At 65.9% G+C, this 23,488-nt stretch overlaps 5 protein-coding genes across 9 annotated transcripts; 4 read left to right on the top strand and 1 right to left on the bottom strand.

Moving 5' to 3' along the window:
- Positions 1-414: 414 nt before the first annotated feature.
- Positions 415-4,398, top strand: ZNF467 (zinc finger protein 467). Its single transcript, XM_085053924.1, has 4 exons — positions 415-682; positions 1,174-1,233; positions 1,366-1,446; positions 1,715-4,398. Exons 1-4 carry the CDS (start codon positions 415-417, stop codon positions 3,397-3,399), a joined length of 2,094 nt encoding a protein of 697 aa, XP_084910050.1. The 3' UTR covers positions 3,400-4,398.
- Positions 4,399-4,573: 175 nt separating this feature from the next.
- On the top strand, positions 4,574-6,780 carry LRRC61 (leucine rich repeat containing 61). 2 transcript variants are annotated; one of them, XM_085049993.1, is made up of 2 exons: positions 4,574-4,627; positions 5,288-6,780. In XM_085049993.1, the coding sequence occupies exon 2, from the start codon at positions 5,303-5,305 to the stop codon at positions 6,134-6,136; it is 834 nt and encodes a 277-aa protein (XP_084906119.1). In that variant the 5' UTR covers positions 4,574-4,627; positions 5,288-5,302; the 3' UTR covers positions 6,137-6,780. The 2 variants fall into 2 exon arrangements, with proteins under 2 accessions (XP_084906119.1, XP_084906120.1); XM_085049994.1 differs by having other exon boundaries at positions 4,600-4,627; positions 5,226-6,780.
- A 130-nt stretch (positions 6,781-6,910) lies between these two features.
- On the bottom strand, positions 6,911-9,207 carry RARRES2 (retinoic acid receptor responder 2). 2 transcript variants are annotated; one of them, XM_085049996.1, is made up of 5 exons: positions 8,958-9,207; positions 7,805-7,906; positions 7,389-7,493; positions 7,204-7,317; positions 6,911-7,077 (listed from the first exon to the last, which is right to left on the bottom strand). In XM_085049996.1, exons 1-4 carry the CDS (start codon positions 9,129-9,131, stop codon positions 7,204-7,206), a joined length of 495 nt encoding a protein of 164 aa, XP_084906122.1. In that variant the 5' UTR covers positions 9,132-9,207; the 3' UTR covers positions 6,911-7,077. The 2 variants fall into 2 exon arrangements, with proteins under 2 accessions (XP_084906122.1, XP_084906121.1); XM_085049995.1 differs by having other exon boundaries at positions 6,911-7,056; positions 8,958-9,205.
- Positions 9,208-11,114: 1,907 nt separating this feature from the next.
- LOC146440634 (uncharacterized) lies at positions 11,115-17,334 on the top strand. Its single transcript, XM_085049983.1, has 4 exons — positions 11,115-11,446; positions 12,138-12,246; positions 12,544-12,657; positions 13,213-17,334. Exons 1-4 carry the CDS (start codon positions 11,423-11,425, stop codon positions 16,218-16,220), a joined length of 3,255 nt encoding a protein of 1,084 aa, XP_084906109.1. The 5' UTR covers positions 11,115-11,422; the 3' UTR covers positions 16,221-17,334.
- Positions 17,335-17,906: 572 nt separating this feature from the next.
- Positions 17,907-21,162, top strand: LOC146440633 (uncharacterized). 3 transcript variants are annotated; one of them, XM_085049991.1, is made up of 5 exons: positions 17,907-18,174; positions 18,437-18,572; positions 19,012-19,107; positions 19,296-20,505; positions 20,550-21,162. In XM_085049991.1, the coding sequence occupies exons 1-4, from the start codon at positions 18,166-18,168 to the stop codon at positions 20,480-20,482; spliced, it is 1,428 nt and encodes a 475-aa protein (XP_084906117.1). In that variant the 5' UTR covers positions 17,907-18,165; the 3' UTR covers positions 20,483-20,505; positions 20,550-21,162. The 3 variants fall into 3 exon arrangements, with proteins under 3 accessions (XP_084906117.1, XP_084906116.1, XP_084906118.1); XM_085049990.1 differs by having other exon boundaries at positions 19,296-21,162; XM_085049992.1 differs by lacking the exon at positions 18,437-18,572 and having other exon boundaries at positions 19,296-21,162.
- Positions 21,163-23,488: the final 2,326 nt, after the last annotated feature.

Genomic DNA, 23,488 nt, shown 5'->3' with positions numbered 1-23,488 from the left:
CTCAGGGTGACATCTCCCCGTTTCCTGGGAGAAGGTAATGGCTTGGGACATCCGGGATCCGGCATGGGGACACGGATGTGGCAGGACAGCAGGTCCTGGTCACGCTCAATCCCCGTGTCCCCATGTTCCTGTCCCGTGTCCCCTCTGTGTCCCCCTGTATCCCCTCATGCCCCCACGTCCCTGTACCGTGTCCCCTCATGTCTCCTGTGTCCCTATCCCCCTGTCCCGTGTCCCACATAGCCCCATGCTGTGCTCTCCCCTGTCCTCCCCGTGTCCCCACGTGCGTGTTTTTGTCCCGTGTCCTTGTCCATTGTTCTCTCCGTGTCAGCCCTGTGTGTCCACATGTCCCCTGGTGTCCCCACGTCCCTGTCTCATGTCCCCCTATGTCCCTGTCCGTGTCCCCACGGCCCCCGCATGCTGTCCCCGACCCCAGCCGTGTCCGTGTCCGTGTCCGTGTCCGTGTCCGTGTCCACTCCAAGGGGGGACAGAGAGCACGGCACTGGGGTGGGGGACACAGGGACACAGGGACACGGGGACACGGGGGGACACGGGCGGAGCGGGGGGGTGCGGAGCCGGGGGGCGGTGCCGGTGGGGGCGGGGGGACCGGCGGCCACCGCGGGGGGCGGGGCTCGGTGGCGGCGGCGGCGGCGCCGGTGGGGCCGGGGGAGCCCCGAGGCCACGGGTACGGGCGGGACCGGGAACGGAGCGGGATCGGGACCGGGACCGGGATCGGGAGGGCCAGGAAGGGCGGGGGGACCGGCGGGAAGGGGCAGGATGGGAGGGTGGGGACGGGAAGGGCGGGAACGGGGCGGGAGGGGACCGGGGGGGGGGGAACAAAAACGGTTTGGGGAGATGAAGGGGGGCTGAGGGGCCTGGGGCGCAGTGGAAGGGACGGAGAATAGGGGTGGGGTGGCTGTGAGCTGCTGGGGCACCAGGACGGGGACACCACTCGTCGGGAACCCCGCGGACCGCCCCAGACACCCACGGAACCCCAGAGACCCCCCCGGATCCCCGCGAACCCTGCCTACCCCCCCGGAGCCACCAGGCAGGACAGCGTTCACCCCCACCGTGCCCTGCCCGGGGGTCCCGGGGATGCCGAACGCCCCCGGGTGTGTAGGGGATCCCCAGTTCGGGTCTCAGGGGACTCACCCGGTGCCATCTGTCCCCCCGCAGGTTCCCCCGTGGCCAAGGTGGAGCCAGAGGAGATGGAAACACCAGGATGCGCCGGCTCAGGTGGGTATCAGGGGGTCTCAGGTGGGACTGGGGGGTCTTGTGGTGTCTCAGGTGGGGGCAGCAGGGTCCCGGTGTGCTCGGGGCCACTTCTGAGCTCGGAAAGGACCTGTCTGTACCTCTTTGTCCCTGCAGCATGGCTGGTCGTCCCCAAGGCAGAGGTGACCCCCGAGACTGATGGGGATGATCCAGGAGACCCAGAGCTCCACGGCTCAGGTGAGGGACATGGTAGTCACACTGGCACTGCCAGGTATCTCCCGGGAACGCTGGGGCCACATGGTCACTGTCACCCTGTCCTGGGGCTGGTGGCAGTGCTGCGTCCTTGGGGGTTGGTCACCATGTCCCTGGTGCCATTGGCCTTGATGGTCACTGTGTGCAGTGCCGGTGGCAGCTGCGGGTCCTTGGGTGACAGTTACCATGTCCTGGTGCCGGTGGCTGTGCCAGGCCATCCTGGCACTGGTACATCCTCCCCATGTCTCTGCAGGGCAGTGGCTGGTGCGGAAAGTGAAGGTAGAAGAGGAGGATGAGGATGAGGCCTGGGCGGCTGCAGCAGGGACCACAGCTGAGGCTCCACTGGCTCCACAGCCCCTTCCCGGCACCGTCCCACCCGATCCCACGGGGACACTGCAATGCGCCGGGGCCTGCAAAGTGGAGGAGCCGTGCCCGGAGGAGCTGGGATACGGGGTGCTGCCAAACTGGGTGCCAGGGCCACGCCTGGATGGCATCGGGATCAGCTTTGGTGCCGGGATCGGGATCGGCCCCAGCACAGGTCTGAGCTCCGGCCCTGGCGGTTGCGGGCGCTGCTCCCAGCCCGGCCCGCGCCCCTTCTGCTGCCTGCAGTGCGGCAAGGCCTTCGGCAAGAAGGCGCACCTGACGCGGCACCTGCGGGTGCACACTGGCGAGCGGCCCTTCCCCTGCCCGCACTGCGGCCGCCGCTTCCGCCAGCGCATCCACCTGCGCTCCCACCTGCGCACGCACACCGGCGAGCGGCCCTACCCCTGCCCGCGCTGCGCCCGCCGCTTCCGCAAGAAAACCCACCTGGACCGCCACCTGCGCACCCACACCGGCGAGCGCCCGCACCCCTGCCCACGCTGCACCCGCCGCTTCGCCCACCGCCAGCACCTCCTGCGCCACCTGCGCCTGCACGGGGACCCCCTGCGCCACGACGGGGACGGGGAGGGACACGGGGATGGCCCTGCCAAGGAGAAGCCGGTGCCCTGCCCGGGGCATGAGGTGAACCTCACCTGGAAGCAGAACTCTGCGTCGCACCTGCCGCCGCACGTAGGACTGGTGCTGGGGGCTGACAATGGACACCCAGATGGACACCAGGATGGGGACAAGGACCCATCCCTTCTCCCTGCTGAGGAGAAACCGCTCCCTTGCCCCAACTGTGGGACGAGCCTCACCTGGAAGCAGAACTCGGCATCACAGCTGTGGCAGCACGTGGAGAACAGAGCCCTCGACTGTGCCAAGTGCACCCAGGACCCCCAGCACCCCCTGCAGTCCCCGCAGGGACCTGGAGCCCAGGACCCCCAGCAGCAATCACAGATGGGGCCAGAGCGCCCCTTCCCGCAGGACCCCCAGCTCTTGTCACAGGCGTCCAGTGCCAACCACAGCCACGACTGCGCCCAGGACCCCCAGCCCCTGCTGCAGCCCCCACAAGTGCCCAGTGCCCAGGACCACCAGCACGTGCCGCAGGTGCCCGGTGCCAAATGTGGCCACGGCTGCACCCAGGACCCCTCACAGCCGCCGCAGGTGCCCCCCGCCCAGCGCCCCTTCGCTTGCCCGCAGTGTGGGCGCGGCTTTGGGCGCAAGGCACACTTGGCACGGCACCTGCTGGTGCACTCAGGCACCCGGCCCCATGCCTGTGCCCGCTGCGGCCGCCGCTTCAGCTCCAAGACTAACCTGGGCCGGCACGAGGCCGTGCACACGGGGCTGCGGCCCCACCGCTGTGCCCGCTGCGGCCGCAGCTTCACCCGCAAAACTCACCTGGAGCGCCATGAGCGCACCCACGGCACCAGCACTGGAACCAGCGCTGGCACCAGGACGGGCACAGAGACAGGCACGGCCGCCACTGGCACGGGAATGGGCACAGCTACTGCTGGCACAGGTGCCAGCATCACTGGGTCCCAGCTGGGCTGGCAAGAGCCCCCCACCCTCTGCCCCTGAACACCAGGAGGTGCCAGGGGCTCCAGGCGATGCCAATGGTGAATCCTTGGCACTGTGATATACCAGGAGGTGCCAGGATGTGCTGGGAGGTGCCACGGGCCCTAATGGCTGCCGGTGGTAAGTCTGGCACTGGGATGTGCCAGGGGACCCAGTAGCTGCCAGTGCTGCATCCTTGGCACTCTGCAGTGGGGTGTGCCAGTGCCTCCAGCAGTGCCGGTGGTGACGCCTCAGCACTGGGATGTGCCGGGAGGTGACAGGATGTGCCTGGAGATGTGACATCCTGAGCACCAGGATGTGCTGGGATGCACCGGGGGCCCTGGGAAGGGATCCCACAGGATGCTGGCCCATTGTGCCACCGGCAGTGGTGCAGGAGCAGCCGCCGGTGGCGCTGGAACAGCCCTGGTGAGGGCTGGCAGGTGCTGGGGTCAGTGTGGGGGACAAAGGGGGACCCCAGACCGGGGACAGGGGTGAGTCTCCCTACTGCGGCGCCGCCATGGGCAGGAGATAGCGGGAATCACAGAATCATCAGGTTGGAAGAGACCTTCAAGATCATCGAGTCCAAACTATGTCCCAACTCCTCAACTAAACTAAACCATGGCACTGAGTGCCACATCCAGTCTGTTTTTAAACACGTCCAGGGATGGTGATTCCACCACCTCCCCGGGAAGACCATTCCAATATTTTATCACTCTGTAAAAAACTTTTTCCTAATATCCAACCTATATTTTCCTTGGCACAACTTAAGACTGTGTCCTCTTGTTCTGCCAGTTGTTGCCTGGAAAAAGAGACCAACCCCCACCTCACTACAATCACCTTTCAAGAAGTAGAGAGTGATAACGTCGCCTCTGAGTCTCCTTTTCTCCAGGCTAAACAACCCCAGTTCCTCACAGGGCTTGTGTTCCAAGCCCCTCACCAGCCTTGTTGCCCTCCTCTGGATGCGCTCAAGTGTCTCCATGTCCCTAATGAAGCCGAGCTGCCAATAAAGCCGTTTTTGTGTCACTTTCCGGGGACTCTGAGGCGCTCTCGGGGGGAGGAGGCGCCACAGCCCCCGTGAGGGGAGGGGGGGGGCCCGACGGGCCGGGGGCGCAGGGGCGTGGCCAGGAGGAGAGGGCGTGGTCTGGGCGGGCAATTGGCCAATGGGGTGAGCGCGTGGCTCAGGCAGTGGGCAGAGCTCTGTCTCCACGGCAACGGGGGCGGAGCCTCGGGGGCCGCCGGGAGCCGCCGTGCGGTGAGAGCGGGGGGGGAACGGGGGGTTTGGGGGGAATGGGGGATTTGGGGGGACCTGGGGGGTACCGCGGGGCGGAGAGGGGCGGGTGGAATAGAGGGGCTCGGGGGGAGTCACGGGGGCACCGGGGGGACAACAGAGGGGTCTGGGGGCACCGCGGGGAGGAACAGGAGGGGTCTGGGCATGTTGGGGTGAGGGCAGGTTGGGGTTTGGGGGCTTCGGACCTGTGCCTGTGCCCCAGGGTCCCCCCAGACGTGTCCCACACGTGTCCCTGCACCCCAGTTCCCCCCCAGATGTGTCCACCCGTGTCCCAACACCCCAGGTCACCCCATAGCCACCGCGTCCCTCCAGAGACGTTCCCTAGTGCCACCCTTAACCCCTTCCCAGAACCCTTCATGGGGATGGAGGGGCGTGGGGAACAGGATGTGACACCCCAGATCTGCCCCACATGTCTCCTTGTGCTCCCCACCCCATCACACATGTCCCCTGTTCCCCCCAGATGTGCCCCACGAGTGTCCCCACGCCCCCAGTTTCCTCCCAGGTGTGCCCCATGCGTGTCCCTGTGCCCCATTCACACACCACACGTGTCCCCACACCCCAGGGCACCCCACAGGCCGCCCCGGCGGGTTCCCCAGTGCCATCCCCAGCCCCTTCGCCCCCCAGGACCTCCCCGCGGGGATGGAGGCGCGCGGGGAGGAGGCGCCGGAGCCGGAGGTGTCGGGGCCGTCGGAGGAGGACGAGGATGAGGAAGAGGAGGAGGACGACGGCTCCGGGGTGCGGGTGACACCGGCGCTGCTCAAGGCCACCACGGGCGAGTTCTCGCTGGAGTCCATCCTGCTGCTGCGGCTGCGCGGCCGCGGCATCGCCCACCTGGGCTGCCTGGCCGACTGCTCCAACCTGGAGTGGCTGGACCTGTCCGGCAACGCCATCGCGGGGCTGGCGCCGCTGGCCACGCTGCGCGCCCTGGCCGTGCTCAACCTGGCCGCCAACCGCGTGGCCAGCGTGGAGCCGCTGCGGGGCTGCCGCAGCCTGCGCCAGCTAAACCTGGCCGGCAACCGCCTGCGCAGCCTGCGCCAGCTGCGCTGCCTGCAGGGCCTGCGGCACCTGGAGAGCCTGCGGCTGCGCGACCCGCTGGGCAACCTGGGCAACCCGCTGTGCGCCGCGCCCGCCTACCGCGCCGCGCTGGCCGCCATGCTGCCCGGCCTCAAGGCCATCGACGGGCAGCGCGTGGCCGGCCGCGGCAGCGAGCTCTTCCGCCTGTGCCACGAGCTGGACGCCGAGCTGGACGCCGGCACCGCTCCGGCCGTGCCCGCGGAGCCGCCGCAGCCGTGGGTGCAGGCCGGGTTCTGGGAGCCGCAGCCGCCGCGCCGCAGCGCCGTGCTGGAGGAGGCCACGCGGCAGCTGGGCCAGGCCCTGCGCGAGTGCCGCGAGCTCGGCCGCCGCGCCGACGACTCCATCGCCCAGGCCCAGCGGGCACTTGGCCGCCGCCACCACGGCAACTTCGGCTTCTGAGCACGGCATGGCCGGGAGACACCCCAGAGGCACCGTGGCCTGGAGCCTTTGTTGTCTGGGCTGCGGGGGACGCCGAAGATGGGATTGGAGAACCCCCAAAGCCACCACAGCCCAAAGCCTTCTTCATCTGAGCCACAGGACCCCAAAACTGGGGCCAGGAGAACCCCCAGAGCCACATCAGCCTGAGCTGTGGGACCCCAACACCAGAGTCATCACCAGCCCAGCTCCATCTTCTGAACTGGGAGACCCCAAAAACAGGTCTAGGAGACCCTCAGTGCCACCACAGCTCAACTTCTTCATTTTCTGAGCCATGGGACTCCAAAAATGGATCCAAGTAGAACCCCCAGAGCCACCACAGCCCACAGTGTCACCATGAGACCCCCAGAGCCACCACGAGCCCATCTCCTTCATCTGAGCTGTGGAACCACCCCCAGGAGCTGCGGTACCCCCACAGCCTGGCACCTGCATCTTCTGAGCTACAGGACCCCCAAAATGGGGCTGGGGGAGCCCCAGAGCCACCACAGCCCAGCACAGGATGCCCAGGGAACACCAGAGGAGCCATGGGGAGCTTGGCCTTGGCTGTGGGACATCTTGGGGACAGGAGACACGGTGGTGCTGTACATTAAACATGTCCCACCCTCCGGTGTCCCTCTGTCCTGCTGCCTCATGGTTCTGCCCACTGCTCAGCCCAGACCCACCACCTGCTCTTTACCCCTGGAGACAACAGGCGAGGGATGACACGGGTGGTGCCAGGTGGGAATAAGAGCCGTGACAGCGGAGCCAGCGCTGGGTTTACTGGGAAGCAGGGACAGGTGGGAGCGGGGGACACGTCTGGGACCTTCCTTGGTCACACGGTGCTGGGGAATGACAAGCAGGGGAGGCCGGGAGCGCCGTGGCAGCATCCATCAGTGCCGTGGTGCCTGGAAAGGGGACATGGGGGTCTGTGACGGGATCCCTGTGTCCCCCTGTCCCCATCCCAGGGGGTTCTCAGGTGTGTCCCCATCCTGGTCGGCTCTCCCAGTCATGTCCCCATCCCAGGGTGTCCCTAGGGGTGTCCCCATACCCACCTAGGCTGGCAGTCCCCGGGAGAAGGCAAACATTCCGGGCAGGTACAGTGCATCCCCTCCTTTCCCGGCCTCCTCCACTGCCCGGCACTCTGCCTCGTCACGCTGACGGATCTCCTGTGGGCACAGCAGGGGCTGGCACCATGTGGAGACACGGGGGGACACCGGGGGCACTGGGGGCATCTCACCTTGACTGCCAGGTGATGGCTGGGGCCACAGTTGTGGTACTTGTCCAGCACCTTGGGGACCTCACTGGTGTCAAACTTGTAGCAGGCCAGGCAGGTTGGCTTCCGCTGGGGACATGGCAGGGTGTCACCTCCTGGGACCCCTGGGGATCCCCTGGCACCAACCACCATCCCCTCCATCCCACCCTGGCACCTGTGGCAGCGTGGTGAGGGGACATCCCTGTCCCCAAGGCAGGGGGATATCCCGGGATGGGGCCCAAGGGATGGCAGACCCTGGGAAATGCCCCAAGGGAGTGCAGATACGGCCCAAGGGAGGGGACACATCCTCCAGGATGTGCCCCAGGGGGAGGGGGACACCCCCAGATGTGTCCCAGGGAATGGGAGATGTGCCAGGACACATCCCAAGGGTCCCCTCTCACCCGGCTCTCCAGCACCCGGCAGTGCCGCTGCGGCGCTCGCTTCCGACATGCCGTCTGTGCCAGGCCCAGCCGGAGCTGCACAAACGTCCCCGAGGAGTCCTCCTGTGGGAATGGGCGGCAGGAGGGGGTGACAGGGACCCCGGACTCCCCTGGAGGGATCCTGGCCTCTAGAGAGACTCCCAAACCTCACAGGTTCCCAGGGAAATACAGCCCCCGGCGGGACCACAAAGTGCAAGTGACCCAACCACCCTCAGAGGGGCCCCAAATCCTGGGGGAGACCCTGAACCCCACAGATCCCAACCCCTGAGAGGGACCCCAAAGCAGCCACAGGAACCCTAAACTCCAGGAGGGACCCAGAGCCATGGGAGGGATCCTGAATCCAGGAGACAATGAGGTAAATGCAGCCCAGGAATGACCCCAGGGTGGCTCCAAGATGGGTGAGTGGCCCAAAGTGGGGGTCCCTGGAGTCCTGGCCCTTGCCAGACACGGGGCAGTGCTGCAGGAGCACCCCGGGATGGACTCAGCTCCAGGGCCACCGGGATCAGCTTGGATCCGTTAATGAGTAACTGAGCTCAGCCTGGCCAGCAGGGCTGATCCCGGGGCACCCCCGGACACCCCGGCACTCACCACCCGCCTGCTCCCGCCGGGACACCCCGAGCCCCTCCCCATCTCTGTGGCCATCCTGGATCCCAACCCTGAACCCCGAATCCCGAGCTCCCCTGCTCGATGACCCCATCCACCTCCCCGCTCCCTCTGGGACACCCCAATCCCCTCCTCAACCCCCCTCTGCTCCTTCTGGGACACCACAACCCCTTCCCCGTTCCCAGGATCAGGATCGTCATCCGAGATCTGAACGCCGAATCTCAATCCCGAATCCTGTTAACTCCCTTGCTCGATGATCTCACTCACCACCTGCTCCCTCCAGGACACCCCAGGATACCCTGACCCCCTCCCTGTCCCCGTGGCCATCCTGAACCCCAAATCCCAATCCCAGTCCCTGCTAACCCCCTTCCACAGCTTGCTCCCTGCGGGACACTCCGTCCCCCTCCCCGTCCCCTCTGGGACACCCCGCGCCCTCCCCGAGCCCCTCCCCATTCCCGTGGCCATCCCGGCGCCCAAGTCCCGCTTCCCGATCCCGAATCCCGTTATTCACCCTCTCGATGACCCCTTCTACTTCCCGCTCCTTGAAGAGGAAATGCACGTTGCTGCGCCCGTGGAAATATTCCAGCACATCCCGGACCACGCGCCGCTGGAGCGGAGACTGGCCCGCGGCCACCGCGGCCACCCCCAGGGCCAGCGGCAGCCACAGGGACACCGGGAGCCTCATCCCGCCGGGAACGGCCTCACGGATCCACGGGCCGCTGGCGTCGGGCTGGCATGAGCCGATTTCCTGGGATCTGCCCCCAAATCCGCCCCCGGGACGGCCCTGCGGGTGACCCCCCCCACCCCGCGGGGCCCGGGAGGAGGGGCTGGAATGGGATGGAGGGAGAGACCCCGGGAATGGCGTCATGGGCTGCTGGGAATGTCATCCTGCCCCCGGGAGCACTCCCCGGCCCCCGGGAACGACTCCTGCTCTCCGGGAATAAACTGTTGCGCCCCGGGAATGGGCTTCAGTCCTCTTGGAACAAACTCCAGCCCCCGGGAACGACATCCTGCCCCCGGGAACAAATTCCTGCCTCTCGGGAGTGAGCTCCTGCTCCTGGGAACAGCCGCCAGTCCCCCCGGAATGGCTTCGTGTCCCACTGGGAATGACATCCTGTCCTCAGGAACAAACTCCTGTCCTCGGGAACAAACTACTGCCTCCGGGAACGGGCTCCTGACTACCGGGAATGGGCTTGTGCCCCCCGGGAATGGCTCCTGTCCACCGGGAATGCTGTCATGTGCCACTGAGAATGACATCCTGCCCCCAGGAACAAACTCCTGACACAGGCCATGGGCTCCTGTCCCCCGGGAATGGCTCCGGTCCCCGGGAATGGTTTAGTGTCCCCGGGAATGACATCCTGCGCTTCCCGGCTGTCCTTGTCCCAGGTGTCCCCTCCCGGGAGCGGGAGGGGAGGAGGGGGAGGCTGGAGAAGGCCGAGCGATGGAGAGGGGAGGCGACATCCTGAGGGATGTGGGACGCATCGGAAAAGGGAGGGCGGGTGGCACTGGGAAGGCACGGGGGGAGCACTGGGGAGTAACTGGGAAGGCACTGGGGGCACTGGGGGACATTGTGGAGCTCGGGGGGGGTAATGGGAGGCACTGGGGGTGTACTGGTGAGTCGCTGGGAGGCACTGGGGGGCACTGGGGGGGCACTGGGGGGGCACTGGGGGGGCACTGGGAGGCACTGGGGGATATTGGGGGGGCACTGGGGGGGCGGGACCTCTCCGGCCCCTCCCATCGCCCCGCGGCTGCGCTGCCCCATGGCACCGATAGGGGGCGCTGCCCTCCGGTCCCGCCCCCCGACCCGGAACGGGGCGTGGCCGGACCCGGGCGTGGCTGACACCGTGACGCAACAAACGCGCTGACGTCATCTGGCGCGTGACGTCATCGCGCCGCGGGGCAGCGGCCGCCCGTGAGTTTCCTTGGGAGGGGGCTCGGGGGTCGCGGTCACGTGACCCGGGAGGTGCGGGGGGACAGGAACGAGGGGGGGTGGCCGGGGGTGGTTTGGGGTCTCGGGGTACCAGGGGCGTGCCGAGGAGGCGTTTGGGGAGGTCCCGGGGGCGCCGGGGGGTCTCAGGTTGTGTTTGGAGGTTCCAGGGGGTGTTTCTGGGGTGTCAGGGGCTGTTGGAGTCTCGGGGAGGACACGCGTGGCAGCAGCGGGCTCGCGGCTCCCCCAGCAGGGAGCTGGCGCTGGGGACACGGGGGTCACCCCGAGCCCCGCCAAGGCGCAGCCGGGAGCGGGCAGAGCCGGGATCCCCGAGCGCCGGGAGTGCCGCAGGAGCCGGCGGGCTCGGCGGGGATCCGCCCCGGTGGCCCCGGGGCTGCTCTCGGGGCTGTTCCCGGCTGACGGGGTGATTCCATGCCGGGGCTGCTCCCGAGTCTCAGGGCTATTCCTGCCTGCCAAGGCGAGGCTGCACCGGGGCTGTTCCCAGCTCCCGGGGCCATTCCTGGCAGGACGAGGCCGTGCGGGGTTATTCCCATCTCCCGGGGTTATTCCCAGCTCCCGGGGCTGTTCCCTGCTCCGGGGCCGTTCCCGGCGGGCGCAGCCGTCGCTCCCGCTCGCTCCCATCCAATCCATCCCATCCCGAACTACAACTCCCAGCGCTCCCGAGCTCTCGCCGTTCACAGCCGGATCCGGCCGCGCTCGGCGCCTTCCGCACCCCAAATTCCGGGGGGAGGAGGAGGCGGACGGGGGGGCCGAGGCCGCCGGAGCCGCTCCGGGGCTGCCGCGCTCCTCCGGCCTGGCTCCCGCTCCCGTTCCCGCTCCCGTTCCCGCTCCCATTCCCGCTCCCGTTCCTATTCCCCCTCCCGCTCACATTCCCGCTCTCCCAGGACCCCGCCGCGGCCATTTGAGGGAGTCGGTGGCGGAAGGAGACCAGGAAAAGGCTGGGAAGAGGCCGGGAAGGAGCCGGGAAAGAGCCAAGAAGCGGCTGAGAAAGAGCTCTCGAAGAGGCCGGGAAGGGCCCGGGGGGAGCGATGTCCGCGGGGGGAGCGCCCCAGGTACGCGGGGAACTCCGGGGGGATTCCCAGGGGGATCTCCAGCTCCTCCGCCATCCCAGGACATCCCGGGGGGGATTCCCGCGGCCGGGGGCTTTCCTGGTGCTTTTTTCCTCAACCCGTGGAGTCCCCCAAGAGTTTTTTGGGGAAATCGGCACTTCGGGAAGTCCCGGAGCGTGGGGGAGCCCAACCCCCCCGGTTCTGTCTCCAGCGGGCTCTGGGAGATTTGGGATATGAGAGGAATCCGGGAGGGCACGGGGGACTTTGGGGGGGTTCAGTATCCCTGGGAAAGCGGGATTGGATCCTCAGGAAAGGTTCCTCTCTCAGTGCTGGTCCTGGCTGGAAAGGGAGCTGGTTTGGGGGGTGGGCAGTGGGGATTGGGGGAACAGGGAGCTGGTTTGGGGCTCAGGGATCTATTATGGAGGAGCAGAGTTGGGCATCTGTTTTGGGGTAACAAGGATCTTGTTAGGGATCAGGAATTAGGGAGCAGGAATTTGGTTTGGAGGGGTGGGAATCTAATTTGGGGGAGCAGGGATGTGGGCTCCATCCTAGAGCAAGGAACCCAAACCTCATATTTGGGATGTGGGAATAGGGGGATGATCCCTGCTGTGGGCCTGTGGCCAAACCCAGGGAAAGGTCCCCTGACATCCCAAAATGACCCCAAAACACCACTGAGCCGCTGCCCCTTCCCCAGCCTGCCCACCCCCTGGATCTGCTCCCGTATTCCCGGCTGAGCCCAGCACCGCGGGCCGGATCCCAGCTGGATGCTGTTGGCGCCGAGATCCCGTCGGATCCTTGCACAGGCGAGTGGGGGCAACACCCTGGGGTGGGGGTGGAATTCTCCGCTCGGGGCTCGGCGCATTTTTGTGGGAACTTTGAACTGCGGCGATGAAAGCGTTCCGGGGGATTCCCGGGGATGGGAGAGGCTGCGGGAAGAACCCAGAGCCCAGGAATGACTCTGTCCCACCTCACTTGGAGCCTGGTTCTCGAGGAGCGGCTCCATCCCCATTCCCAGAGCCTGGTTCTCCCAAGAGTGGCTCAATCCCAGCTCTCCCAGCAGCAGCTCCATCCCTGGTCCTGACTCTCCGGTGTTCCTGCAGGGTACCGGTTCTTCAAGCCAGGGGGTTTATTTGGGATGAAGCCGCCGGATGAGCCGTTTGGAGCCACACGGACAGGCCCAGAGGATTCCAAGGCCCTGGGCAGCCCCTGCGCTGGTGAGTCCGGACCCATGGGAGTGGGGGAGCAGTGGAATCAGGGGCCTCAGGACAAAGGACAGGCTGGGGTGGTTTGGGGACATTTTTTGGGCCAGTTTGGGACTTCTTGGGGGCAGTTGGGGGCCATTCTGAGCCTGCTTGGAGCAGATTAAGACCATTTTCAGCCATTTTAGGGCAGTTTTCAGCCATTTTGGGGCTACTCTGGGCCAGTTCACAGCCATTTATGACCAACTTATGGCAATTTTGAGCCAGTTTGTGGCCGTTGTTCGCCAGTTTTGTGGACCAGTTTTGGTCATTTTAGACCAGTTTTCACCATTCCAAGCTGATTTGGACCATTTTGGATCTGGGTGTCAAAAACTAGGGGGTTTGGGAGCCCTTTGGGGTGTCACAGAACAAGAGGGTGTTGGGGACTTGTTGCCCTTTGGGATGTCCCAGTTCCCCGTGGTTCAGCACCCAGGGGCCCACAAGGAGGGGGGGCTGGACTGGGTGCTCCCCGCTTGGGACAGCCTGGAATTCCCCAAGAGCTGGGATAACGCCGGGATCTCTCCGGTGCAGTGGAGCCTGGGCGGGTGAGCAAGGTGGAACCCGATGAGAAGCCTGGCATCGGCGCCGGCTCCCTGGAGCTGTTCCCATCCGCGGGCGGCAGCTCCAGCCGCTGGTTCCCCGGCGGGCAGCGCGGCCCTGAGCCCCCCCGGGACCCCCCGGCCCCCCGTGCCGGCTGCTGGGGGGCCCAGGGGGGCGTCCCCGGCCCCTTCCGCTGCGCCCAGTGCGGGAAGGGCTTCCGGCAGAAGCAGAGCCTGGTGACACATGAGCGCATCCACACCGGGGAAAAGCCGTTCCGCTGCGGGGACTGCGGCAAGAGCTTCAGCCAGCGGCCCAACCTGCTGACGCACCGGCGAGTGCACACGGGCGAGCGGCCCTTCCCCTGCGCCCAGTGCGGCAAGAGCTTCTCGCAGAAGGCCAACCTGCTGGCGCACCAGCGCATCCACGGCGCCCACCCCGAGGAGGGCAAGGCGCGGGCGAGGGCGCCGGCGAGGGGCTGTGCCGAGGACGCGCCCTTCGTGTGCCCCGAGTGTGGGAAGAGCTTCCGGCAGAAGCCCAACCTCATCACGCACCGGCGCATCCATACGGGCGAGAGGCCCTTCTCCTGCTTCCTGTGCGGCCGCAGCTTCAACCAGAAAACCAACCTGGTGACACACTACCGGGTGCACACAGGTGAGCGGCCCTTCGCCTGCGCCCAGTGCGGCAAGCGCTTCACCCAGAAAACCAACCTGGTCACGCACCAGAGCACCCACACCGACCTGCGCCCCTTCCCCTGCGCCCAGTGCCACAAGTGCTTCAAGGACAAGGTGTCCCTCAAGGCCCACCAGAAGACGCACGTCCCCCGCCAGCGCCGCTGCCCCGCGCGCGGCCCTGTCCCTGCCGCGCCCTTTGGGGCCGCGCCCGCCCTGCTGCCCCCCACGTCTGCCCCGCAGGACCCAGCCCCCTTCGCCCCTCTCCTGCCCGTCCCAAAGCCCCCCGAGGGTGCCGAGCTGTTCCCATGCCCCGAGAAGGGCTTCCCCCCACCACCCCCGGGCGAGCCCCCTTTCCCCTGTGCCCACTGCGGTGATGGTGTCTGCCCCAAGGTGCCCCTGCTGCGGCCCCCTGAGGTGCCTGCGGCGCCCTTTGCCCCCGGCCCGCCCCTCCTGGGGCCCCTGGGGGCGCAGCCAGGGCCGGGGGATGCAGCAGCCCCCCCGGAGAAGCCCTTCATCTGCAACCAGTGCGGGAACAGCTTCGGGCTCTGGCTCGCCCTCGTCGCCCACCAGAAGAGCCACGCGGGGCACAAGCCGTGCTCCGGGGCTCCCCCCGCTGAGCCGGGCGGCGAGCAGCCCCCCGGGTCCCCCCCGGCAGAGGGCCGGCCCTGGCCATGCCCCGAGTGCGGGCGCGGCCTGGCGCAGTGCGAGCGGCTGCCGCGGCACGGGCACGGGCGCGGCCCCTTCCGCTGCGACACCTGCGGCAAGCGCTTCAGCCTCAAAACCAACCTGGCCACCCACCAGCGCATCCACACAGGTGAGCGGCCCTTCACCTGCGGCGTCTGCGGCCGCCGCTTCAACCAGAAGGGCAACCTGGTGACGCACTACCGGGTGCACACGGGCGAGCGCCCCTTCGCCTGCGCCCAGTGTGGGAAGCGCTTCGCGCAGAAGCCCAACCTGCTGGCACACCAGAAGACGCACCTGGGCCGCCAGCCCTTCACCTGCCTCGAGTGCCCCAAGCGCTTCAAGAGCAAACTGTCCCTGCGGGTGCACCAGCGGGTGCACACCGGGACCCCCGGCTCAGCCCCTGGCGCCCCAGACCCCGCCGGGAGCCCCTTCCCCTGCGCGCTCTGCGGGGAGGCCTGTGGGGAGCATGGGGGGCTCCGGCCGGGCCACGGGGGCGGTGAGCAGCCGCACGCCTGTGCCGAGCAGCTGCACGCCTGCACCAAGTGCCCCCACGCCTGCGCCGAGCGTCCCCACGCCTGTGCCGAGCGTCCCCACGCCTGTGCCGAGCGGCTCCACACCTGCACGGAGCATCCTCACGCCTGCACGGAGCATCCTCGCCCCTGCACGGAGCATCCTCGCCCCTGCGCAGAGCATCCGCACGCCTGCACGGAGCATCCTCGCCCCTGTGTGGAGCATCCTCATACATGCGAGCGACCCCACGGCTGTGGGCAGCCACATCCCTGTGCTGAGTGTCCCCACTCCTGCGAGCAGCCCCACGCCTGCACCAAGCGGCCCCATGCGTGTGAGCAGCCCCACGCCTGCACCGAGTGTCCCCATGGCTGCACCGAGCATCCTCACGCCTGTGCCGAGCGTCCTCACGCCTGCACCGAGCACCCTCACCCGTGTGAGCGGCCACACCCCTGCGAGCGGCCTCACTCCTGCACCGAGCAGCCCCACGTGTGTGCCGAGTGTCCCCACGCGTGCGCCGACTGTCCCCACGGCTGCGCCGATCGGCCCCACGCGTGCGCCGAGTGCGGGAAGCGCTTCCGGCAGAAGGTGAACCTGGCCGTGCACCTGCGGACGCACACGGGGGAGCGGCCGTTCCGCTGTGCCGACTGCGGCAAGGGATTCAGCCAGAAGGCTCACCTGTTGCGGCACCGCCGCACCCACGGCGCCGGCCTGGCCCCGCCCTGCGTCGCCGGAGACCCGCTGGGCAAGGGCCCCGAGCCCCCCGCGCTGCTGATGCCACCCTGCTCCCGTGGGGCTCCCCCGGCGCGCCCCGACAGCCCCTCAGGCGCCGCTGACATCCTCCTGCAGCTGATGCAGGAGGAGCCTCCCCCTGGCCCCGGCACAGCCCCGGCCCCGGTGCCCCCCTGCAAGTGCCCCGGGGGAGGCCCAAGTCCCCGAGCACCGGGGCTGCCCCCACCGTGCTGCTGTGCCGCCTGCCTGGCCCCCCGGCCGCCTGAGCCCCACCGCGGGCAGCTCTGGGCCAAGGCCGGCGGCTGCGCTCGGCCCTTTGAGGAGAAGCGAGTGCCGGGAGTGCCAGGAGTGCCGGAGCAGGAGCGCAGCGAGGAGAAGCCAGCCCCGTGTCCCGGCTGCCTGTGAGCCCCTGGCACCTCCCCGGCCATCTGTCACCCCCACGCTGCGATCCACGCTGACACCTCCACTCTGGGACCCCCACCCTGCCCTGGCTGCCTGTGATCCTCCACACTGGAGCCCCATTGGGACCCCCACCGGCAATACTGGCCCACGGCTCCTGCGCTCACCCACAGTGAACCTGGAGGAGGATGGGATGGAGGGGACAGAGCCAAAGGGATGAAGCTCAGGGGTTGGTGCAGATGCAGCGCGTTGGGACTTTGGAGTAGCTTCCAGCAGGGGCTTATGGGGCAAAGCAGAGCCAGACTGGGACATGACACATTTCTGGCTCAGGAAGACACCAAAGGGCTGGAGGGGACAGTGCTGGACCTGTGCCTGCTGTGTTGGCTGCAGCCACACAGACCAGGAAGGGCTGGACACAGTGGAGTTGCATCCACTGGAGCCAGACATGGGACAAGAGGGGCCTCTGAGAACTCTGTCTGCTTCCAGAACCTGTCATATTGTTCCAGACTGGATGGCATCCCACAAGGACACAGTTGGGATGGGAGTGCTGGGGCCCTTCCTGCTGTGGGATGACCTCCTGGGATCCCCAGTCCAGCTCCATGCAGAGGAGTTGGGAGAGCACTGGGAAAACAGCCAGGAAAACAGCCTGGAAGGGCTCAGCTCTGCTTCCAGCAGGGCCCTGGAGATGCCTCCAGTGCCAGGGGGTTGGGGGGGCAGCTTGTGCTTCTGCTTGCTCTGGATAACTGCGCGCTTTGGGACTCAATATTCCGGGATGGGGTGGCTGCTGGAGCCAGTCGGAGCCGTGGGGTGGTGTGGGCAGTGGGAGGTTCCAGCGGCATGGGGGGCACGGGGTGCTTTGCCGGGGTTTGCTTGTCATTTCTGTATGCCCCCTGGTGTGACAGAGCCGGGGATCCACAGCCTCGGGCAGAGCTTCAGCTACAGACACCAGGAGCTGTCACTGCTTCATCCCAAAGGGAATCTGATCTGAAGGGACCGACAGCTGGACAGCCACCACTGGAGCCCTGGCCAGGCAGGAGGTCCCACCCCAATCCCTGTCCCCCAGCTCTGCTCTCTGCAATTCTATTTTTTGAGGTTATTTAAAATAAAAGCTTCTGACGGCTCTGAGGCTCCAGGTGCTCTGTCTGGGACTGGGGGGATATTGGGGGTCTCTCTGGAGCCTCAGTTCTGGCCTGAGCCCCAGGAAAGGCTCTGCCAGCTGCAGCCTCCAACCCACTGTGGCCAAGGGGCCACCAGGACGGTGACAGCACCAGGACCTTCCAACCTGCTCTGCAGCCACCAAACCTCACCTAGGCTCAAAACCAGGGTGGTCACCAAGCCGACCCAAGGGTCACTGTCACATCCACTGGCATGGCACCAATGCCCCCGGTGCTCCTGGGGACAGATGAGGGGTCTCACACCAGGGGCTCTCACGGGGAGGGGAACACACTGGGACACAGACACCCTGTGCCACCAGCTGGACGTGGCCAAGATTCCCCTGCCCTGGCTGAGGACTCCCGGTGTCACCCTGGGTGGGTTCTGGGAGGTTTGGGCCCTGTGGGTTCAGGACCTGGGGGGCTCCGAGTGTCCCTGTCCTGGGCTGGACACGCAGCGTGGGACCCTTGGCGTGGCATCTTCTGATATGAGACCCTACAGTGCGGGACCCTCCGGTGTGGAGGCTCCCAGGGCCCCGGAGTCACCGGGCTGCTTCCTCGGGATTTGGGGGCGTGAGGGGTGATCTTGGAGGGGGGCGTGTCCCCGAGCAGCCCCGGTTTCAGGGGGTGGCGCTGCCGGGGTGGGCGATCGTGGCCGGATCCCAGCACCCACCGCCGCAGCCGCCGTCGCAGCGGCAGAGCCCCGGTGCCCCCAGCCCCGGTTCCGGTGCCTCCCGCTGTCCTGGTGCCGCTCCCCCAGCCCAGCCTCTTCCGCCGCCGCCATCGGGCTCCGCCCGGAGATGCAGCGGGTGAGCCCGGGGGGTGCCCGGGGGTTCCGGCGGAGAGAGCGGCCCGGGGCCGGGGGAGCCGAGCCGGGGGTCCCCGCGGAGAGGGGGGGATTTGAGGGGGAGGGCGAGGCTGTCCCGACACCTCCGGTCTCGGTTAGCGGAGGGAGTCGGGAGCCCAGGGACTGGGAGTGCTGCGGCCCCGGGTAACCCCTTGGGGTGCCCAGCGACGGGCGGTGCCGCCGGCCCCCCTGAGCCCCCCTGAGCCCCCCGCTGTCCCTGCCAGGGGCTGCTCCCTGCGGTGACATTTGAGGAGGTGGCCGTGTATTTCTCCCCCGAGGAGTGGGCAGAGCTGGCGCCCTGGCAGCGGGAGCTGCACCGAGAGGTCATGGGCGACAACTTCGACCTGGTGGCCAGCCTGGGTGAGGGAACGGGGGCGTGGGTCCGGGGGTGCCACGGGGCTGGGGACACAGTCGAAGGCTGAAATGGGAATTCAGAGGCTGAGCTGGGGGTGTGGAGGCTGAGTCGGGGTCTGGGGTCTTGGCTTGGGGTCTGGGGGCACACAGGGGTTCAGAGGCTCAGCCAGGTCTGGGTACATGGCTGGGGGTCCGTAGGCTGAGCCAGGGGTCTGCAGCCTGAGCCCCTCGCAGAGCTCACCCCCTTCCCCCCAGTGCCGGGTGGGGCTCCCTCCGAGTGTGTCCCGGGTGTGAGGAATGATGGCACCAGGTACCCCAGCCCTGCTGCCCCCTGTCCCGCTGTCCCCCCGCCCCCAGCGCAGCCCCCCGGCTTGGTGATGATCCCCTGGTGACAGTGACACTCCGCAGTGTTGCGGGGGCACTGAGGGTCCTCTCTCCCGCACAGACCCCAACTCCAAGTTCACCCACATGAAGGAGGAGTCATGTGGGAGGATGCCCTGTGCTAAGGGACACAGCAGAACTCCCGACACCACCGACACCCGTGAGTGACCGGGGGACACCCGTGGGGACACCCTGTGGGGCTGGGGGATCGCTGTGGGACATGGGGCTGGCCATGGACAGACCCCCTGTCCGACACACCCCTGGACTGGGTTGGGGATCTCCCCGCTGTCACAGGGATGGGTGAGGGGCAGGGCCAGACTCCCCACGGTGACACTCTGTTCCCAACAGGTGCCTTTGGTGCTTCTGACAGCAAGGACGACGCCGGGAGACACTGGGACATGGGGTACGGTGCCCCCCGCTCCGGCTGGCGTGACCCCGAGCCGGGCGGCTGTGCTGGCTCGGCGCTCCTCACCGGCAGCAGCCGCGGGCGGAGCTCCGGGGCCCAGGCGCTCCGGGCGCACCCGGGCCGGCCGTACCTGTGCGGCACCTGCGGCAGATCCTTCCGCCACCGCCGCAGCCTCCTGGTGCACAAGAAGCTGCGGGGAGGCCTCCCGGCTCGGCACGGCTGCGCCGAATGCGGCCGCACCTTCTGCCTGCGCGGGGACCTGCTGCGGCACCGCGACAGCCACCGCGAGCGTCCCCGGGGCTACCGGCGCTCCCCGGGCGCGGCGAGGCCGTGCGACGAGCAGCCCTTCGTGTGCGACCGCTGCGGGCGCAGCTTCAGCTGGAGGGAGAGCCTGGAGCTGCACCTGCGGGGACACCGAGCTCCCGAGCGCGCCCACCCGTGCCCCGAGTGCGGCCGCACCTTCCAGCGCCGCTGCGACCTCCGGCTGCACCGCCGGGTGCACTCGGGCCAGCGGCCCTTCCTGTGCTCCCGCTGCGGCCGCGCCTTCGTCTCGCAGGCCAACCTCAGCACCCACCGCAGGACCCGCCGGCACTGCCGCCCCCGCAGCCGCGACCCCCGCGGGGACGGGCACCCGCCTGGGGACACGGATAGGGACCCCCGCGGGGACGGGCACCCACCTGGTGACAGGGACAGGGACCCCCGCGGGGACGGGCACCCGCCTGGGGACACGGATAGGGACCCGCGCGGGGATGGGCACCCGCCTGGGGACAGGGATAGGGACCCCCGCCGGGATGGGGACCCGCCTGGTGACAGAGACCCCCGCGTGGACGGGGAATCGCGCAGGGACAGGGAACTGCTCAAGGACAGGCATCCCTGCGGGGATGGGGACCCACCTGGGGACGCAGACAGGGACCCCCGCGGGGATGGGGACGGGGACCTGCTCAGGGACATGGACGAGGACCCACTCAGGGACAGGGAGCTGCTCAAGGACAGGCACCCTCGCAGGGATGGGGACCTGCTTGGGGACAGGGACTCCCTCGGGCACAGGGGCCTGCTCAGGGACAGGGAACCCTGCAGGCATGAGGACCCCCTTGGGGACAGGGAGCCCTCGGCAGGTGACCAGCAGTAGCCGCGGGACCGGGATTGTCCCCAGTGCTCTGATGGATGTGACCTCGCTGGTGCCGCGGCCACCCCAGGGCACCCCTGGAGGTTCCTGAAACCAAGGGACCTCTCTGTGTCACTCAGACCTTGGGAAATCCATTTGGGAGGTATCTCTGCATTCCCTTTGGATCTTGAAATATCCAGGGTGTTTCCCTGTGTCCCTTTGGACCTTGAAGTGCCTTTGAACCCTAAAATGTCTCTTCAGGGCACTTCCCAGCTCTCCCAGACCTTGGAAAATCCCTCTGATTTCCATACTTCTAGATCTTGAAGTATCTAGAATGTTTCTCCATGTCCATTTGAACCTTGGAAAATCCTTCTAGGATTTCTCTTTGTGATCCTTTTGGATCGTGAAGTGCCTTCAGACACTCCGTGCTCTTCCCAGGCGTTGGAAAATCCCTCTGGGATGTTTCTCCATGTCCTCTTGGACACTGAAGTACCTTTGGACCCTGGAATGTCCCTCCAGGGCATTCCCCAGTGCCTGTCAGTCCCACCAGTTCCCTGCCTGTGTCTGCATTTAAAGCCAGAAGTTTCTTTAAGTCTATTTATTTTAATTTTTCTATGTCATTTATTTATTCTTTTCTGTTCTGTTTTGTTTAATTCAATTGAACTTATTCCAGTTATTGCCTTCTGCTTATTCCAGTTCTCCTACTCCGTTCTGTTCTTCCCATTCCATTTAATTCTATTTATTCTCTTTAATTAGGAGGAAGGGCAGGGAGGGAGGAAGAGGAGGAAGGAAGGGAGGGAGGGAGGGAGGGAGGAGACTCCTCTGGGGCCTTTGTCATGGTTGAACCACGACAGGACTCACGTGACAGCAGGAGCCACCACGTGTCCCTGCAGTGTCCTTCCTACAAATAAACCCCCAAAATCTGAGTTAATGTAGGAATGAGTGAAAAATGCAGATGAGGCTCTGCAGAGGGGTTGGCGCTGGGGGTGATGTGACACCCACTCACCTGGGGGGACCTGCCACTCCCAGTATGGCCCAGTTCACACGGCCCAGCCCCACAGCATTCCCAGTATGGAAATTTCCCTCCCTTCCCAGTAAGCTGGAAGCTGCTCCGCGCTGGGAGCACTGGGAATGTCCCCCAGCCACATGTCACCGAGCAGGGGCACAGATGGTGACATTCCCAAGGGAATGGGGACAGACTCCCCCCACACACTCCATCTGCCCACGGAGCCGGGAGGGAGGGCGAGACATGCTGGGGAAACTGGGACACCACGGAATCAGGGAATTGCTGAGGTGGGAAAAGCCCCAGACACCCCCTGTTCACCTGTCCCCCAAGGCCACCGTTGACAATGTCCCCAAGTGCCACATCACACGGCTGTTAAACCCCCCAGGGCCGGACAACCCATTCCAGGAGGAATATTCCCCAAATATTCCCAAAATCTTACCCAACGCCCCGCTGGTGCCACCCGAGGCTGTTCCCAGCATTCCCAGCCCGGCGTTCGGTGGCATTGTCACCCTGTCACCTCCCTGCCACCCCCGGGTGTGACAACGCCGCGGCCCCGGAGGCTTTTTTGGGATGTCCCAGTTCAACGTGCCGGGAGCACACGTGGAGGAGCCGCGGGAATTGGGGTGGGAAGGACGGGACACGGCGGGGGAGGTGCTGGGCCGAGTCCTTTGTGCTCAGGACTCAAATTACCAGCAAAAATCTCCAATTTTCCTCTTCTCTCTTTTTTTTTTTTTGCCCTTCAGATGAAATCATGAGGCCGGGAGATATTTTCCCAATTAAATTCCTGAAATTAGACCAGAGCTGGGATGGGGGTTGGGATGCTGAGGTGTCCTCAAGGTCGCTAGTTTTTGCGATGAGATCTTCTCAGTGCTAAAAAATATGGGAATTCCATCCCTGGATCTGAGCTCTGGAGGGAAGGAGAGGCTGGATGTGCTCATCGTGGAGTCTGCGGGGTCTTTGGCACCCGGAGGATCTTCAGGCTGCCACAGGGGATGGGATTGAGGTCTGGAAGGACATTTCCTCCCATTTTCCCAAACCCCCAGGTCACAGGGTGCCTCTGTCCCCACAGCAGCTTTCCCAAGGGAAATCCAGTTCTAAGGAAAGAACAGCTGTGTTACCGAAAATCAGTGAAAATAAAGCTCCTTAACCAAGTTACCCTTGAGGGGAAATCTCCAAAATCTCCAGCTGAATAAACAATTCCTGCCTCTTAACACTACCTTGGTGTTAGGGAATTTGATTTTTGCTGATTTTTGATAACAGTTTCGGCAACTGGACGGGACCTACTCCTGAATTTCAATGGACCTCGAGGGATTCCCAGGAAACGGCAGCAGGAGCTATGCAGAGATCAAGGCATTCTTCCCTTGAAGGGGGTGAACCTTCCTGGGGTGGGGATTAAAGGTCCTTAAGGTAGGGACAGGGAAGGGTTAGGGTCCCTTCTGGGAGTTCCCAAATGGGAATTGGTTTGGAACGACCCATGGTTTAAATGGGAAGTGGCTCACGTAGTGAAAGAGAGGATTCTGGAGAGAATTCCCAATAGGATGCCTGTTAAAGCATTGGGGGAAACTGGGGGAGGAGATCCTCGGTGGGGAAAAATGTAATAATTGGTGCTGTAATAATTGGTGGCTGAATTTGTAAAGAAAGGGGACATTGGAAAAGGAAATGTCCCCAGGCCAGGGAAAACCAGGCAGGAACCCCAAACCCAACTCTCCAAACCATCAAGCTCCTGCCCTAAAGTGGAGAGGAAGAATTCCCGTGAAGGGGACAGGGGGACTTATCCTCAGCTGAGCACCTGGTTATTACTGCTGGGGAAGGAAAAGGGAAAATTTTAATTGATGCAGGAGGAACTGATTCGGTGTAGAATTCCTGCAGGGGAAAACTGAGCTCGGGAGCTGTTGTGGGTGTGTTAGGGAGGAAGGAGAACAGGCCTTTGTGGCAACCATTGCCATTTAAATTAAGAAAGCAGTGGGGGACACATGGATTTCTGTATCTGATGAATGCCCAATCTCCTGGCTGGGGAGAGATTT

The sequence above is a fragment of the Lichenostomus cassidix genome, chromosome 2, assembly GCF_008360975.1.
Source record: "Lichenostomus cassidix isolate B80296 chromosome 2, HeHo_3.0, whole genome shotgun sequence".
NCBI classification, from domain to species: domain Eukaryota; kingdom Metazoa; phylum Chordata; class Aves; order Passeriformes; family Meliphagidae; genus Lichenostomus; species Lichenostomus cassidix.
The sequence above is the reverse complement of the archived record's forward strand: the minus strand, read 5'-3'. Positions and strand labels throughout refer to the sequence as shown.